This window comes from Mesoplodon bidens, assembly GCF_964165515.1.
Source record: "Mesoplodon bidens genome assembly, chromosome: 7".
In the NCBI taxonomy this organism is placed as follows: Eukaryota; Metazoa; Chordata; class Mammalia; order Artiodactyla; family Ziphiidae; genus Mesoplodon; species Mesoplodon bidens.
Genome location: NC_138164.1, coordinates 108,324,254 through 108,338,519, shown reverse-complemented (window position 1 = coordinate 108,338,519; position 14,266 = coordinate 108,324,254). Strand labels below are relative to the sequence as shown.

General features: G+C 56.2%; 1 protein-coding gene across 1 annotated transcript; it reads right to left on the bottom strand.

Annotated features, from left to right (window-relative positions):
• Positions 1-3,669: 3,669 nt before the first annotated feature.
• On the bottom strand, positions 3,670-5,367 carry COX8A (cytochrome c oxidase subunit 8A). The gene is made up of 2 exons (XM_081239610.1): positions 5,174-5,367; positions 3,670-3,997 (listed from the first exon to the last, which is right to left on the bottom strand). Exons 1-2 carry the CDS (start codon positions 5,285-5,287, stop codon positions 3,902-3,904), a joined length of 210 nt encoding a protein of 69 aa, XP_081095736.1. The 5' UTR covers positions 5,288-5,367; the 3' UTR covers positions 3,670-3,901.
• Between the last annotated feature and the right edge of the window lie 8,899 nt (positions 5,368-14,266).

Genomic DNA, 14,266 nt, shown 5'->3' with positions numbered 1-14,266 from the left:
GGAAGGAAATGCCCAGGGGAAAACTTTGGCTCTTAATCCAGCCCAGGATGGGCTTTTGCCCCACTCTTTTCCATGCCAATTTATTTAGTAGTTAATAACTGTTCTCTTACCCTCATTCCCTCTCTCCTGGTACTTTTTACCATTTTCGGGTTTTGATTCTCTATCCTGAAGCGTCTAAAACCCAATAGCATATTTGCCAGGAATCACCAGCATAACTCCAGACGTTTATCTCTGCCTCCCAATCTGCAAACCCAGAAATGGTCCAGCACTGCTGGTCCTGCCTGCTGAGGCCTATCATGAAATAGGCAGCACTGGTGCTTGGGTTCAGGCTGCTGTTGGAAACAGTCACAAAGGTGACAGGCATCAGCTCAGGACTTTTTCCATAGAACCGACAAGGCACAGATGCCGCCTCACAGGCTTGGCATGTGTCCAGACCCCACATCCCTGTCCCTGGGATTCTGTCAGGTGGAGGGAAAGGAGACCCCGTACCAGGACTTTGAAACCTCAGCCACAGAGGAAGAGTTTATGGAACGGCACAGAGGCCCTAGAGAGCCACAAGGCTTCCAGGCCCACCCAACCTCTCAGGGGAAAGGGCCAGGCAACAGGACATGGTATGGGCCTTGGGAAAGCTACAGTCCTCATAGGGGGGTCATGGCCAGGAGAAAGGCTCAAGGTGCGCCAAAGATGAGGCCCCAGTGATCCTTCCCAAGACAGGCTGGGGAGTCAGGCAGCTGCCCAAGTGGGAAGAGTGGGGGCGTGCCCAGCCTGGAAACGGACCTCTGGAAATGCCCCTGCAGGAACGCACAACGGTCCACAGGCAGCCAGCTCCAAAATCATGGTCTAGGGAGGCTTTCATGGTGCACCCAGGCTGATGAAGCTGAGCAGGGGCTGTACTTCAGGGCCACTGGCTGGGTTGATACTTGCCTGCAGGGGTTCACACCACCTAAGGCAGGAAGCAAGCAGAGGAGGGGCAGAGGCGGCAAAGGGAGAGCCCCGCCACCCCCCGACTCACACCACCCACGCTCCTTGGGGCACCTTCCTCCTGCAAATGCCTCACATTGCAATTCACCTCAAGTCTGTTGAGGATACAGCCACTGGTGCCAGCCTCTCCTCTGAGAGCCTCACAGCACCAGGAGAATGATACATTTGTCACCTTATTGCTGTCGTAACAAATCACCACAAACTTAGTGGTTTAGAACAATACAAATGTATAATTTTACAGTTTTAGAGGTCAGAGGTCTGGAATGGGTTTCATCAGACTAAAATCAAGGTATCTGTAGGCTATGTTCCCTTTCGGGGGCTCTGAGGGAGAATCTGCTTCCCACTCATGCAGATTCTATTAGCAGAATTCAGTTTCTTGCAGCTCTGGGGCTGAGGTCCTCATGTCCTTGCTGGCTGTAAACTGAGAGCTGTTCCCAGCTTCTAGAGGCCACTGCATTCCTTGGAACACGGCCAACTTTCTCCATCTTCAAAGCCCCAAGGCAGGCAGAGTCCTCAGGTGGCATCTCTGAGATGCGAATTATCTGCCTCCCCCGTTCACCTTAAGGACCCCTATGATTACACTGGGCCCAGGGGATAACCTCCCATTTCAACATGCCTAATTTTAATCACATCTGCAAAGTCCCCTTTGCCATGAAGGTAACATATTCACCAGGTTCCAGGGATTAGGGGAGCACGGATATCTCGGGGAAGACATTATTCTTCCTGCCACGTCACCACCTTCATTTTACAATCATGAAAACTGAGACCCGGAGAGGTTAAATGACTTGCTCAAGGTCATATAGTAAACGGCCAAGCCAGGCCTCAAACCCAGGCCTCCTCCCAGTCCACTATTCTTGACATTATATCCTCTGCCATGACTGTAACCACCCCCGCACCCCTCCACCCCGCCCGGTGTGCACATCACGACAGACCTGCACCCCTCCGGACTCAGGATCTGATAAGACACCCTCAGATAGACAGAAAATGCTCTTTGGGAGCACAAGGAGCCTTGCTTTTGCCACAAAGAATGGCCCCTCGGCCTCTGACTTCGTTAGGGATAAGAGAGGGACACAGAAAGGTGACCAGATTTAAGCTTAGTGGCTCCACTGAGAACAAGGGGAAGATGTGGTCCAAGCATGACGGCTCACTCACATCCAAAACTCTCCCACCCACCCACAAGTCTACGACCCTGCCCCCCTTCAGCACACTGCAGCACCCAGCAGGTGTGGGAGCACAATGGCTGGAGGTGCTATTGGGCTTCCTAAGGGCTTTCAGACCGGGTCCTAAAGATCTGGCCTGTAACCACTGGCTTCCCATCAGTCTCAGACGTGGCTCAAGATGCACAGCTTCGGGCTAAGGTAGCCCTCCTGGGCCAAGGGGGCCACTGTGTCCCTTTGGGATCCAGGGGTGCAAAAATGGGGGACACCGAAGCAAACCCTTGGCAGGGCAGTGGAGCTACCACAGAAACTCAAGACAGCTCACAGCCTAATCTGTGCCCACAGCAACCAGGCGTCACTGGACACCACACAAAAAGGCCAGGAAAGACTAAACAAGGGAGGGAGAGCAGGGTCCCCCTTCAGCTCCTGTCAACATAAAGCGAGCCCTGCAAAAGGGGCTGGCGAGACGCATGTTCTGACACCCAGGGCCTAAAGCACCCACAACCTAGAGCCCCTCAGCTCTCACCTGGCGTCTTTGCCCACCATCCAGCAGCTCCACAGGGGACGCTGAACCTGTGTCTGCTCAGAAATCATTCATGTCACCCCAGCAAAGAGGATGCAGAGAACTAAAGCCATGTCCTCCTCCAGGGGTGGGTCCAGCAGGTCAGAGCCTTCCTTGCAGACACTGGCAGTCAGAATTCCAGCGCAGTGGGGAGCGCTTCACATGCCTGTCCCAGCTAAGAGGCACCCCCAGGAAGAATCACTGAGGAAGGGCCCTTGGGATGGATGGAGGAGCAGCAAACTCTCCAAGCCGAGTAGGGGAGGATACAGGGAAGCAGGCAGGAAGAGAACAAGGAAGCCAGTCAGTGCATAAGCGTTCACAGATATGGTGCTAAAAGGAAAGGGGCCCCAGGCTGACATAAAAATGCAAGATAATGTAACGCTGCCCACCTGCAACTAGGAAGGGCAACAAGCACCTGAGAAATGGCTGGAGCCCGCCGACCAAGGAGGACAGGGAAGGCTGGCCCCACAGAGGACGGGCTTCCAGCTGCAGAGCCGGCCCCACTGGGAGAGGGCAGACACAGACACAGAGCCCCGAGCTTGGTACAACCAAGAGGACTAGAGGGGGAGCAAGAAAGGCTGCTGAACGACAACAGGATTTGTTTTCCACAGAAGCCAGAAAACATTTAAACAGAGGAAAGCACGCAATGGAAGCACCCCTTGCAGGTATCGAGGAGCACGGCTGAGCACACTGGACCTCCCACCGGGCAGTAAGCCGGCAGGGCCAGGCAGCCAGCCAGGCCCTCGTCTCCACACCCCACCCAACACCATCCTCAGCTCAAGTGAGGAGGCAGGAGCCCAGGCCAAAGGCATGATGAGTGTCTGAAGCGGGGTTTATTTATTTATTTATTTTTGGTCATGCCACACAGCTTGCAGGATCTTAGTTCCCTGACCAGGGATTGACCCCGGGCCCTCAGCAGTGAAAGAGCGGAGTCCTAACCACTGGACCGCCAGGGAATTCCCTCTGAAGCAGGGTTTAAAGAGACTTTATTGTTACAAGGGAGGCCCTACCGAGCAGGGCCTTCTAAACGGATACATGTGGTCCCAGGATGTCAACATGGAGAAATGAAGAGGTCACGATTGCAGAAGAGGTCCCTGTAACTGAAGGACAGGCTCCAGGGGAGGCCGGCCAGGAATGCAGCAGAGGTGATCAGGACAGGCCGGGTGCTCAGGTCACAGGCTGAGGGAGAGGACAGCTCCTGTCACTCCCGCTTCTTGTAGTTCTCCAGGTGTGACAGGACCCAGCCCGACGGCAGGAGGAAACACAGGAAGCAGGAGGTGAGCCCAATGGCGATATCCTACACAGAGCACAAGAAAAAAGGAACCCTCAGAGTCAGGATTCCCCCAGGCTTCTCGTAGTCCGAGCAGTCTGCCCAGACAGCCCCCTCCAGGAGTCAAGATTCCGGCTCCAGAGGAGGGCCAGAGCATCCAAGGCCCACTCTAGGCCTTAAGGTAAAGGGTCAGATATGGGGTGGGGGTCAGCCTGGGTTAGGGGAAACCCACCACCAGATGATAAAGTGAAAGGACAGGAACAAAGCTGGTCTGTTGGGACCTAGGGACCTCGCACAGACCAATAACTCTAAAAAAATGCACCTCCCCTTCCTTGTCTTAAAAAGCCCTCCCTTCCCAAACCTTTGGGGCTAGAGGTGAGCGTTTTTAAAGCCACTTCCATATTCCCGATAGCAGTTAAGATCACAGCGCAACTTAAGAGTCAGACTGGAGCTCAAATTCCTTCCTTGCCACTGAAGGTGTGACTCTGCCAAGTCAATACACTGCTCCTAAACTTCCGCTCCCTCAGCCACGAAATGGAGAAAATGGCCCTTTCTTGGGGTGACAGGGAGGACCGCATGAGGCCAGCACAGCAGTCTTAGCACGGTGCCTGGCACCCAGCAGGCACTCAGCTGCAGTTACCGCCACTATTATTTCCTCCGCCGCAGCGCTCTCCCGGCTCTGCTCCTAACCCACTAACCTGGACACCGAAGACTCGCACTCAAGGCCGAGTTCTGCCACTGAGGCAAATGCAGAAATGCGCCAAACAGGTGAAAGTCACTAAGGGTTAAACTCTCCCAAGTTTCTGGGAACTACTAAAGCCTGTTGGGGTCCTCTTCCCCACCCCAAATAAATAAAAGCGGTAACAATGACAGCGCTGACAGCCGTCAGGCATCCCCAAATGAACCGACGGGTAAACAGGTTCAGAGAGGGCTAAGGAAGCTTGCTCGAGACCGCACAGCGAAGAAGCGACAGGGCTGCACTGACAAGGTCTGACCCGAGACCCTGGGGCTGACTGAACACCGACTGTCGCCCGGGCACCATCCCCTCGTTCGCGCCCTCCAGACCCAAACCAGCACTGCCGCTCCCCGTTACGCTGCGGGCCGCGAGGTGCAGCGCACCAGACCCAGCGGGCCCCCAACCTGCCGCGGGACCCCAGGTGCGGCCGGCGGCATCTCTCATGCCCTTCCCGGCCCGCTTCTCACCATGGTCCTGAGCTGCTCCCGCGGCGGCTTGGAATGGATCTGGGCCCGCGGCACGGGGAGCCGCCGGGCCGGGCCTATCAGGCCCCTCAGCAGCAGTGGAGTCAGCACGGACATGACCGCACCGAGGAGACTGCAGGTACCCGGTATCCGGAACCCAAGGTCGCGAAGTCAAGATGGCGGCCCCAGCCGGAAGTTCCGCAGCTGTGGGGCCGGGAAAAGAGGGGCCCGGATGTCCCTAGGAAGTGACGTAAGGATACACCTCTCGCCCGCCCTTGTCAGTTTTTGGCGCCTTCCTCGAAACAGCCAATCGACGCCATCCTACCACCGATGGGCGGGGCAAAGAGGGGGCGTTCCTTTCGGTTATGCCCCGCCTCCAAAGCCGCCTATCTTCGTGAGTGACATCTGTGGTCCACCCAATCACGTAAGCCAGAAACCTAGGCGGCACTCTTGACTCCTCCCTCCATTCATACTCAAATCTCTACTCAGAAATCCCCTCTCCCTGCCGGGACTCCATTATTTCTGGTCCGACCGCCTGACACTAACCTCCTAAACGAACTCTCCCCCTTTACCCTCTCCAATTCCAGTCTCCATGCAGTAGCAGCCGACCTTCCTCCCTCCCTTCCTCCCTTCTCTTTAAACATAAATCTAACCAAGTCATACACCTAATCTGAAATCTCCTCATTGCTTACCAAAGTCCCAATTCCCGGACGTCACTCTCCAGCCTCATCTCTAAGTATTCCACACCTTCCTCTTTGCTCTCTGGTCCCTCCCCCCACCCCCAAGCCTTTTGCTTCTTTGTATCTTATGTTCTACAGAACACTTTTTCCGCTCTTACCTACATAGCCTTCCTTTTTCACCACTCCAGCTCCTACTCCCAGGCCTCCACTAACTGTTACAGCTTACTTTATTCATCAAATGTTTCCTAGCCCCTACCGTCTGCCAGGAATTGTTATAGACACACAGTGAACAAGGTGAACAAGGACTCCCTTATCACAGAACTGACATTCCAGAAGCAAGAGACGAACACTTAATGAGAAGCTATTGAAAGTGCCATGATATGATAGGAAGTAACAGGGGTGGCACTGCCTCAGGAAGCCTTCCCTGGCCACCCCAGGCCTGTGCCGCCTCTGTGCTCAGCAGCCCCTGCCCACAGGAGTGATCTCTGTCTCTAGGCTGGGGGCCATGTGAGGGCAGAGCCTGTATCTGGTTCACCACTGTCTCCAAAGGGCCTGGCACACACTCAGACACTCAGAGAACGTTTATTAATTGCAGGAGACTGAACAATAGGTAGAGGAGAACAGGAAAGGGGGTGAGGGGCCAGCCACTGAGCCAGGCCTTACCTATATAATCTCACTCCACCTTCACTACAATGTCACAAGGGAGATGCTGTTATTATTTCAAATGTTTTACAAATGAGGAAATAAGCCTGGAGAACTGGGTGACCTGCTCAAGGTCACGCAGCTCCAAGGCTGCCTAGCCAGGATTCCAGGGCAGGTCTATCCACTCCAAAACCCATGCTTTTAACCACCACAAAAGTTACCGCCAAGAGGGAGAAGTTCCAGCAGTTCCAGTTTTGATATTGTGGTGGATCGCATCAAAGGCTACTAAAGGGGATGGGGATGAGGTGAGGAAGCCAGGGCCCCGGAAAACAGGGGCTTTGGAGGAGAAGCCTTGGCCCCATGGGAGAAAGAGGGTATTCACAGAAAGGTGGGAATGGACCCAGAGTGCCCCAAAGGGCGGTCTGTGTCTGAGCTTCTTCTGGAGAGATGGGCTCCCAGGTCCTGAGCCATCCAGGGCCCTTCTCCACCCCTCCCCATCTCCCCCACCCTATTTGTGGGTATTGTTAATGTCCAGCAGTCTTGGTCCAGCCTCACCACCAGCTACCAGGCCCCCTGCCCTCACCCTGCCCTGGGCCCTGGCAAACAGCCCAGGACAGATGCTTCTAAGCACCTCCCCCCACATCCCAAGGGGCATAGCCTAGGCACACAGGGCTGGGAGGCCCAGACCCCAGCTGCCTGCCCCTGGGAGAATGAAGGGACAGGGACCTCCCTGCAGCCTTACAGGGGCTTTGTCAGGCTTTTGTCCTGTGAACAAAGTAAGAATGCCCAAATTAGAGCACTGCCAGGCAAGAGCCCTGGAGAGGCTTTGGGAAGGGATGGACTTTCTGTGGTTCCCTGGGTTACTCCCTTGAGGAATCTCACGTTCCTCTCCTCCGCCTGCGTCTGGAGGAAAAAGAGTGAATGTATGTTGAGCAGGTACCCCTGTGCTCTGTTCCAGGGCTTTCCTCGTGGCCCCTGTGATGCGACTTCTTTCAGAACTCCTGTCAGAGAGGAGGAAGGAGGCTTGCAGAGGTTAAATAAGGCAGTTGGATTAATACCAACTGCTCTGCTCTCTCCCCAGGCCCGCAGCAGCCCACCCCTCCCCAAAACTAGGGACAGTCCATCAATAAGAAAGAAGTGAACCCAGGTGGTATTTTTTATAATGAAACACTATACGGCAGTGAAAATGAACAAACTACAGCTGCAACGTGGATGGTTCCCACAAACATAATGTTGAGCAGAAGAGGTCAGATGTCCAAGAGCACAGACTGTGTGGTCCTGTTTATATAAAGTGCAACTGCAGGCAGGACTAAGCCATTGTGGTGGGCGGGGAGTCAGGTGGTGGGGATCCTGGGGGAAGAGGGAGGGCATAGGATCGGGAGAGGCACGAGGGGGCTTCTGGGGGCTGGTTACAAGAATGCACCCACCCGTGATAATTCCATCATGAGTGGCTGGACATTCACGACTTGTGCACTTTTCTGTATGCCTGTTACACTTCAGTTAAAAAAGTTTTAAAACAGATAAGAAAAAAGCAAGGAAAACATAATGTGTGATAGGATCTTGTTTTTCTAAAACAAAGAAAACATCCCTAGGGAAATAGATATGCAGAGATAAAAGTTTGGGAGGACACACACAAGTTGTGAACTGTAGTGCTCTCTAGATGATGGCAGGAAAATGGTCTTTTTCTGCTGCATTTTCCAATATTACACATTGGGCACTTTTTTTTTTTTTGGCCACGCCCTGCAGCATGCAGGATCTTCCTGCCCCAACTAGGGATCGAACCTGCTCCCCCTGCAGTGGAAATGCGGAGTCTTAACCATTGGATCATGAAGGCAGTCCCTTGGGCACTTCCTTTGGCATTAGAATAAGCAAGCGTTGGGACTTCCCTGGTGGTGCAGTGGTTAAGAATCCACCTGACAATGCAGGAGACATGGGTTCGAGCCCTGGTCCAGGAGGATCCCACATGCCTTTGCGCCACAACTACTGAGCCTGCGCTCTAGAACCCGCGAGCCACAACTACCGAAGCCCGCGCGCCTAGAGCCTGTGCTCTGCAACAAGAGAAGCCACTGCAATGAGAAGGCTAAGCACCACGATGAAGAGTAGCCCCTGCTCACCGCAACTAGAAAGAGCCCACGTGCAGCAACAAAGACCCAACACAGCCAAAAATAAACAAATAAAATAAATAAATGTATTTTTAAAAAAAGAGAATAAGCAAGCATGGAGAAGGGGGCTCACTGGTCCAGGGAGGGAAGTTTACCCTGTGGGTGACAGATTCTCTGGGAGGCAGGGATCTCTTCTAACACCCTGGCAACTGCTGTGCTGTCCGCAAGGATGGGGACCTCATTTTCCTACCCCAGGACTGCCCACTACGCTCGCATTGCTGGGAGTCTCTCCTGTGTCATGATGAGGCCTAGAGATCCCAGCCTGGGTCCTGGCTCTGATCCAAGGGCCCAAGCTGTCCCCCCGCCCCACCCCCTTCGCTGAATGGAGCCGTAGGAATAGATCCCAAGCCTTGGGGATGGGTGGAGGAGCTGGTCCTTGCTCCTGAGACCAGTGTCACAATCCAGGCCCCCAGTCCCTGATGGTCATATATGGACTGGGAAGATCCCAGGTGCCCCATCCCAGGACTGACCCCCAGAACCTACTGGCCATACATGGGTTAGAGAAACACCGGGTGACCCCCCCCACCCCGGCTTGGTCCCCGTCCATTAAAGGCTCTGGCTCAACCATTGCTCTCTCCAAACATAGAGCTGTGAGACCTAGGGAGGGGGTCAGACCTGACCCCCAACCCCAAACACACACACCTTCTGGAGTTTGCTACCTCACAGAGCATCTGACACAGAGCTGGTCTGAACCTGAGCTAGGGGTCTCCAGTCTCCCCACTGGCCTGAACTCCCCTCCTGGCACGTCAAGTGACTGCTGGGCACTGAGCCCCAGGGCTATAGGGTGAAGAGACCCCTCCCAGGCCTCTGAGGGCAGCTGCTGCCTCTCTATAGGCTGGTGGGGACTGTCTCCCTACGGTGAGGGTAGCAGCAGGACGCCCCTATAGAGCCTCAGGAAGAGCCCAGTGTTCAAAGAGGAGGGTTCAAGAAGAGGGAGGGGATTTATTTTAATCTTTGCAATAACTCAGCAAGGAATGCCTGCCTACTTCTTTGATGAGGAAACAGGCCCAGAGAGATTAGATAACGTTCAGGGTCACAGAGCCCGTGAACAGGATTCTCAGAGAGGTCTTCTGGCCACCGTCTCCCTCCACTCCCACCAGCCTGTACACTCCATGAGGTGAAGGAGAGGTCACATCTGCTTTATTTGCCTATGTACACCCAGTGCTCAGCAAACAGCAGGTACGCAGTTCATACCTCTTGAATGAATCCTCCAAGATTCAAATCCAGGTCTGAACCCCAAAGTCCACGCTCCTTCCACTACATCAGTGAAATGTAACTGACACTTGTTATAAAGTGTGACATAAATGTTGCTTTCACACGCAGCTGTGAAACTGCTCCCTTTGCTATTCCTATCAAGGTAGTATCTCTGTTACTGCCAGTCACAATAGTAGTTCTATAACTGCTAGGGGTCGCAAAGAGAAATTAAAAATGGGGGCTTTCACGCAAAAAAAGGGGAGAAAGGGTTAGGAAGAGCCGGGCCTGTTCTGGGTTCACAAGGAGCAGAGAGCCCCCAGGGCGGGGGTGGAACGGAGCAGGGTCCCATCTGCCCTTCCTGGGGCACAGCTGTCACCGGGAGCCAGACATCCAGGGCAGGCCAGGACACAGCTGTCGGGGGCGGAGCAACATGGGAGGGTGAGGGCAGGGGGCAGGGCCGGGGTGCTGTCCTCCCCAGGGGGACTCAGCTGTCCTGGCCTAGGCATCCCGCAGCTGGCTGGAAAGGTGCAGCTGCCAAGGCACAAGGAGGCTGTGGGCTGGGGTGGGGGGTGCCCGCCTGGAGCCAGGTGGTAGTTAACCCCTTTCTGCCTGCAGCCCACAGCCAGCGGCCAAGTGTGACGAGCCAGCTCGGGTGTGACTAGGGTGTTGGCTTGGTGAAGGTCCCCCACACCTGTGCAGTCACGGCACTCAGGTCTCCAAGTCTGCCTGACACTGCCCCTACTCCATAGTACAGATGGGTAAACTGTAGACCCACAGAAGGGGAGGGCTGCTGGGCTGGATGACCCCCCCACAAAGAACACCCAAGGTCTCCTTCCCCAAGCTCCCCAGAGCATCACGATGGGCTTGGACCAGGACTCATATGTGGGCAAGAGGTCCAGAGCAAGTGCAGCATTCTTTTGCTCAAGTATCCCACGGAGCATGGCATCCTCACCAACTAGGAGGACACGGAGATCTGCGCCGCAGCTTCTACGACAAGCTGTGTGTGGCCTGGGAGGGGCACTGGGCACTTCTCATCAAGGCCCCACTCAACTCGAAGGCCAACAGCAAGATGAGGACCACTCAGGTCATGTCCAAGACATTGAACCTTCCTGCCACATGGGTGACATCCAAGCCTGTGCTGAGGCTATATGCCTCTGGCCGCACCAGTGAGGACCAGGCCCCCAGTCTCACCCCTATTGTGCTATAACCTCGTGTCCAGAGCCCTCTGACTTCTGGGCCCCCAGCCTGGACTCACTACTCCAAACCCTGGGCCCCCTCTCCACCTCTGGACTCCTGACGTCTGATCTCCAGCCCTGGGCGAGCACCCATAACTTTTCATTGCTCTCCACACCCCATGTCACAGCCAGGCCCCCAGAGGGCCCTAAGGCCCTGCACCTGAGAGCCCCATCCCTGATCCCCACACCTCTCCTGCCACGTCCCCGCCCCTCCTGTTCCTTGTATCCAGCATTCAGGACACGGGTTGTCCCAGGAGTACAGGCCACATCCTGGCGCCCCCTCCCCACCTCTGCCTGAAGCCCCTGTGTAACGCACCCCCCACGCATCATGCTGGACCCCGGGGGCGGCAGCACCCCCATCTGAGGGCTGTGTGCTGCCCCTTGCTGCCCAGCGCCTGGGCCGGGAGGGCCGGGACCTCACTGACGACCTCATAAAGACCCTCACTGAGTGCGGCTACTTCTTTGTCACCACTGATGAGGGGCTGGGGTGGATGAGACACCCCCCCTGCCCACTCCCCGTGACAGCGCCCTCCTGTGCCAGGCCAGGACCACCCAGTAGCACAGGGCCTGGCGCACCAACCTTCTCCTGGGCTCTGGTACGGAGGAGGGCAGGTGGCACCCGCGGGCAGCTGCAGACACCTCCAGGTTGGCTCTCACACCTTGGCTCATGGCTGCACCCCCCAATCCCATTCTGCCGGCGGCTCCAAGCCCTCTCACCTGGTCCCTTTCCTTCAGGGCCTCCTCCCTCCAACCTTGGGGTGGCCTACGCTGAGCACAGGGCAGCCCTTCCCTGCCAGCCTCTAGCAGACGTTCATCTTCTCAGAGCAGGGATCCCGAAGGCCCCAGGACAGGCTTCCATTTCACCTTGTCCACTTCTGCACAGGTAGGATCCAGGCAACGCAGAAACCGTGTGCATGCGCACGTGGCAGCAGGGGCCCCGCGGGTGCTGCTCTTCCACCCTGGGCAGGGGTGGGATTCAGAGGGCCTGGGTCAGAGGGGGCTAAGCTGGGCTGCAGGCTTTGGAGCCAGGGCTCTGGCAGGAGATCATGCGGGGACATGCAGGGAAAGCTGGGGTCTGTGGCCCCGGACTTTGAGCATGATATGACTGTGGCTGCTCCTCCCTTGGAGAAGGCAGGTCATCACCATTGGCCCCACCCCTGTCCTAAGACCCTCTTCCAGCCCTCCACTGTGGGTGAGTCTCTGCTCCCACAGGGCGGACATTCCTTGATATTGGCCTTCTCAACTCCAGTCCTTGTGTTTCTGGGCAGCCCCCTGCATGGGAGAGAAGGCAGGCCTCTCTCAGGAGAAAGCGCCCTTACTGGCCAGGCCCTGAGAGGGAAGACAGGACCTCAAGACCAGGCATGGATACCACCAGGACCAACGAGACAACCCACGACTGCATCGTGAAGGGTGACATCGACATCCACAAGGACCTGGACGTCAATGACGTGCCGTCCGGGGGCATGACCACATGCCAGGGCACTGCAGGCGGATGCAGATCCTGTCCTGGCGCCCAGCACCGTGAAGTTCAAGTGTGAGCGGTCGCTGGCAGAGCAGGGAATCACCAAATGCCAGTTTCCTTCCTCGCCGCAGCCAAGTAACAAGGCGCCTGCACGGGGCTGTCCAGCCTCCCAGCCACCTCTGCAGCACCTCCCCTACAGTCCCAGACCCTTGACCTCGGGCGGTAGAGAAACTATCTCTGCTGCACTTGGAGAGGGAAAAGCAGAAAAAACGAGAATAAGCCTGCTGTGTTTGAACTGACCACTTTCAAAGCCTGGCAGTAGAAACGTCTGGTGGCCAGGTTTCTCACACTGGGGAAACGCAGTCCCTTTCAGACCACCTCAGGCTCTGACCGAAACTGAGGCCCTCTCGTCCGGCAACTGTGCCTCTGGTTCCATCCGCCCACCGAAGGGGTGGCACTCCAGTCAGTGCTGCTTGAGTGACAAAGTCTGAGCTGCAGGTGGAGGGAGGGGTGGGAACAGCCACCTCAGAGGGCCAAAGAGGGAGCCCGCCACGTGGGAAGGTGGTGTGGAGGGCACAGACGGGGCCCCGCAGCGGGGAAGGGGAAGGAAGGGCCCCCAATCCTTCCGCCTCTGGCTGTTCACCCTGCGGCAAGGGGGTGGTCATTCCAAGGAATTCCTGCCTGGAATTAAGACAGCCTTCAAGGAACAAAGAGCTCCGGGGTGGGGAGGGGGCGGAATTCCCTCACACGAGAAGTCTGTTGAATGATTCTGATTCAACAGCATTTGAAATGCTCTCTCCTTTCCCAAGGACTGGGAGGCCTTTCTTCACGCCTCCAAGGTAAGGCAGCTGCACAAACCATGCCCTGGCTGTGTCCCCACCCACGGGGCTGAGGCCACAACATGCTGGCACCCACGAGACAGTTGTTATCCCTACTCCTCTCTCCCCGGATCACTGCCCCATCAGAGCGCGCAGACTCAGTAGGGCTTGGGTCTCCATCCCCGCCGCCCTCTCTGCCTTCCGGCAGATGTGAGCACCAAGCAGGAGCACCAGGAGGCTGGCCCCTCCAGTGTCCACAGGAAGCGCTCTGAGCCCTGGCTCCTGGCCCACTTCCTGCCTCTGCTCCCGGCTTCCCCAGGCCAGGCATGGGCCTGGGAGAGAAGCGCACAGCTCCATCTGTCACACTCGAGGGGCCAGAGCCTCCCCCAGCTCGTAACTTTCCTGCCGTCAGGCCTGACGTGAGTTACCCTTCCTTTGAGCCTTCGTCTTTCGTGAGTGGAGGGAAGAGGGGACTGGAGTCTTTTTAAGAGACACAGAATATCCTGAGTAACCCAATAAAGTAAAAGGGAGGAAAGAAACACCAACACTCTCGTCTGTGCAACTCCCACAAGTGTTCTGGAATTCACCTTTACCCACATATGTCCAATGTCACGCCTGGCCTGGGACTCTCTCCAGCGGCAGAGCAGGTGCCCCTCAGGAGAAGACTTTTGACCTCTACCCAGGGCTTTTGGGAAGTGGCACAAACACATGCATTCGGTCTCAGTTCCCACGTCTGGCTCCTCGCTCCAGACACCCTGAGGTTTTCTCAGCCCAAAGCTTCCTTCACAGGAAGAGGTGTGGGGCGTCACAGCTACGTGCCCCCCAGGGTCTAGGCCCAACGCTGGGATGGTCTGAGCCCACGCTGCCAACGGCACCCCAGCAGCAGGAAGCTGTCCCAGCAGC

Excerpts from the sequence above, each read along its gene's own strand:
- COX8A (XM_081239610.1), bottom strand. The coding sequence starts at position 5,287 with ATGTCCGTGCTGACTCCACTGCTGCTGAGGGGCCTGATAGGCCCGGCC. Across the intron at positions 3,998-5,173 it reads GGGAGCAGCTCAGGACCATG|GATATCGCCATTGGGCTCAC; the intron begins GTGAGAAGCGGG and ends TGCTCTGTGTAG.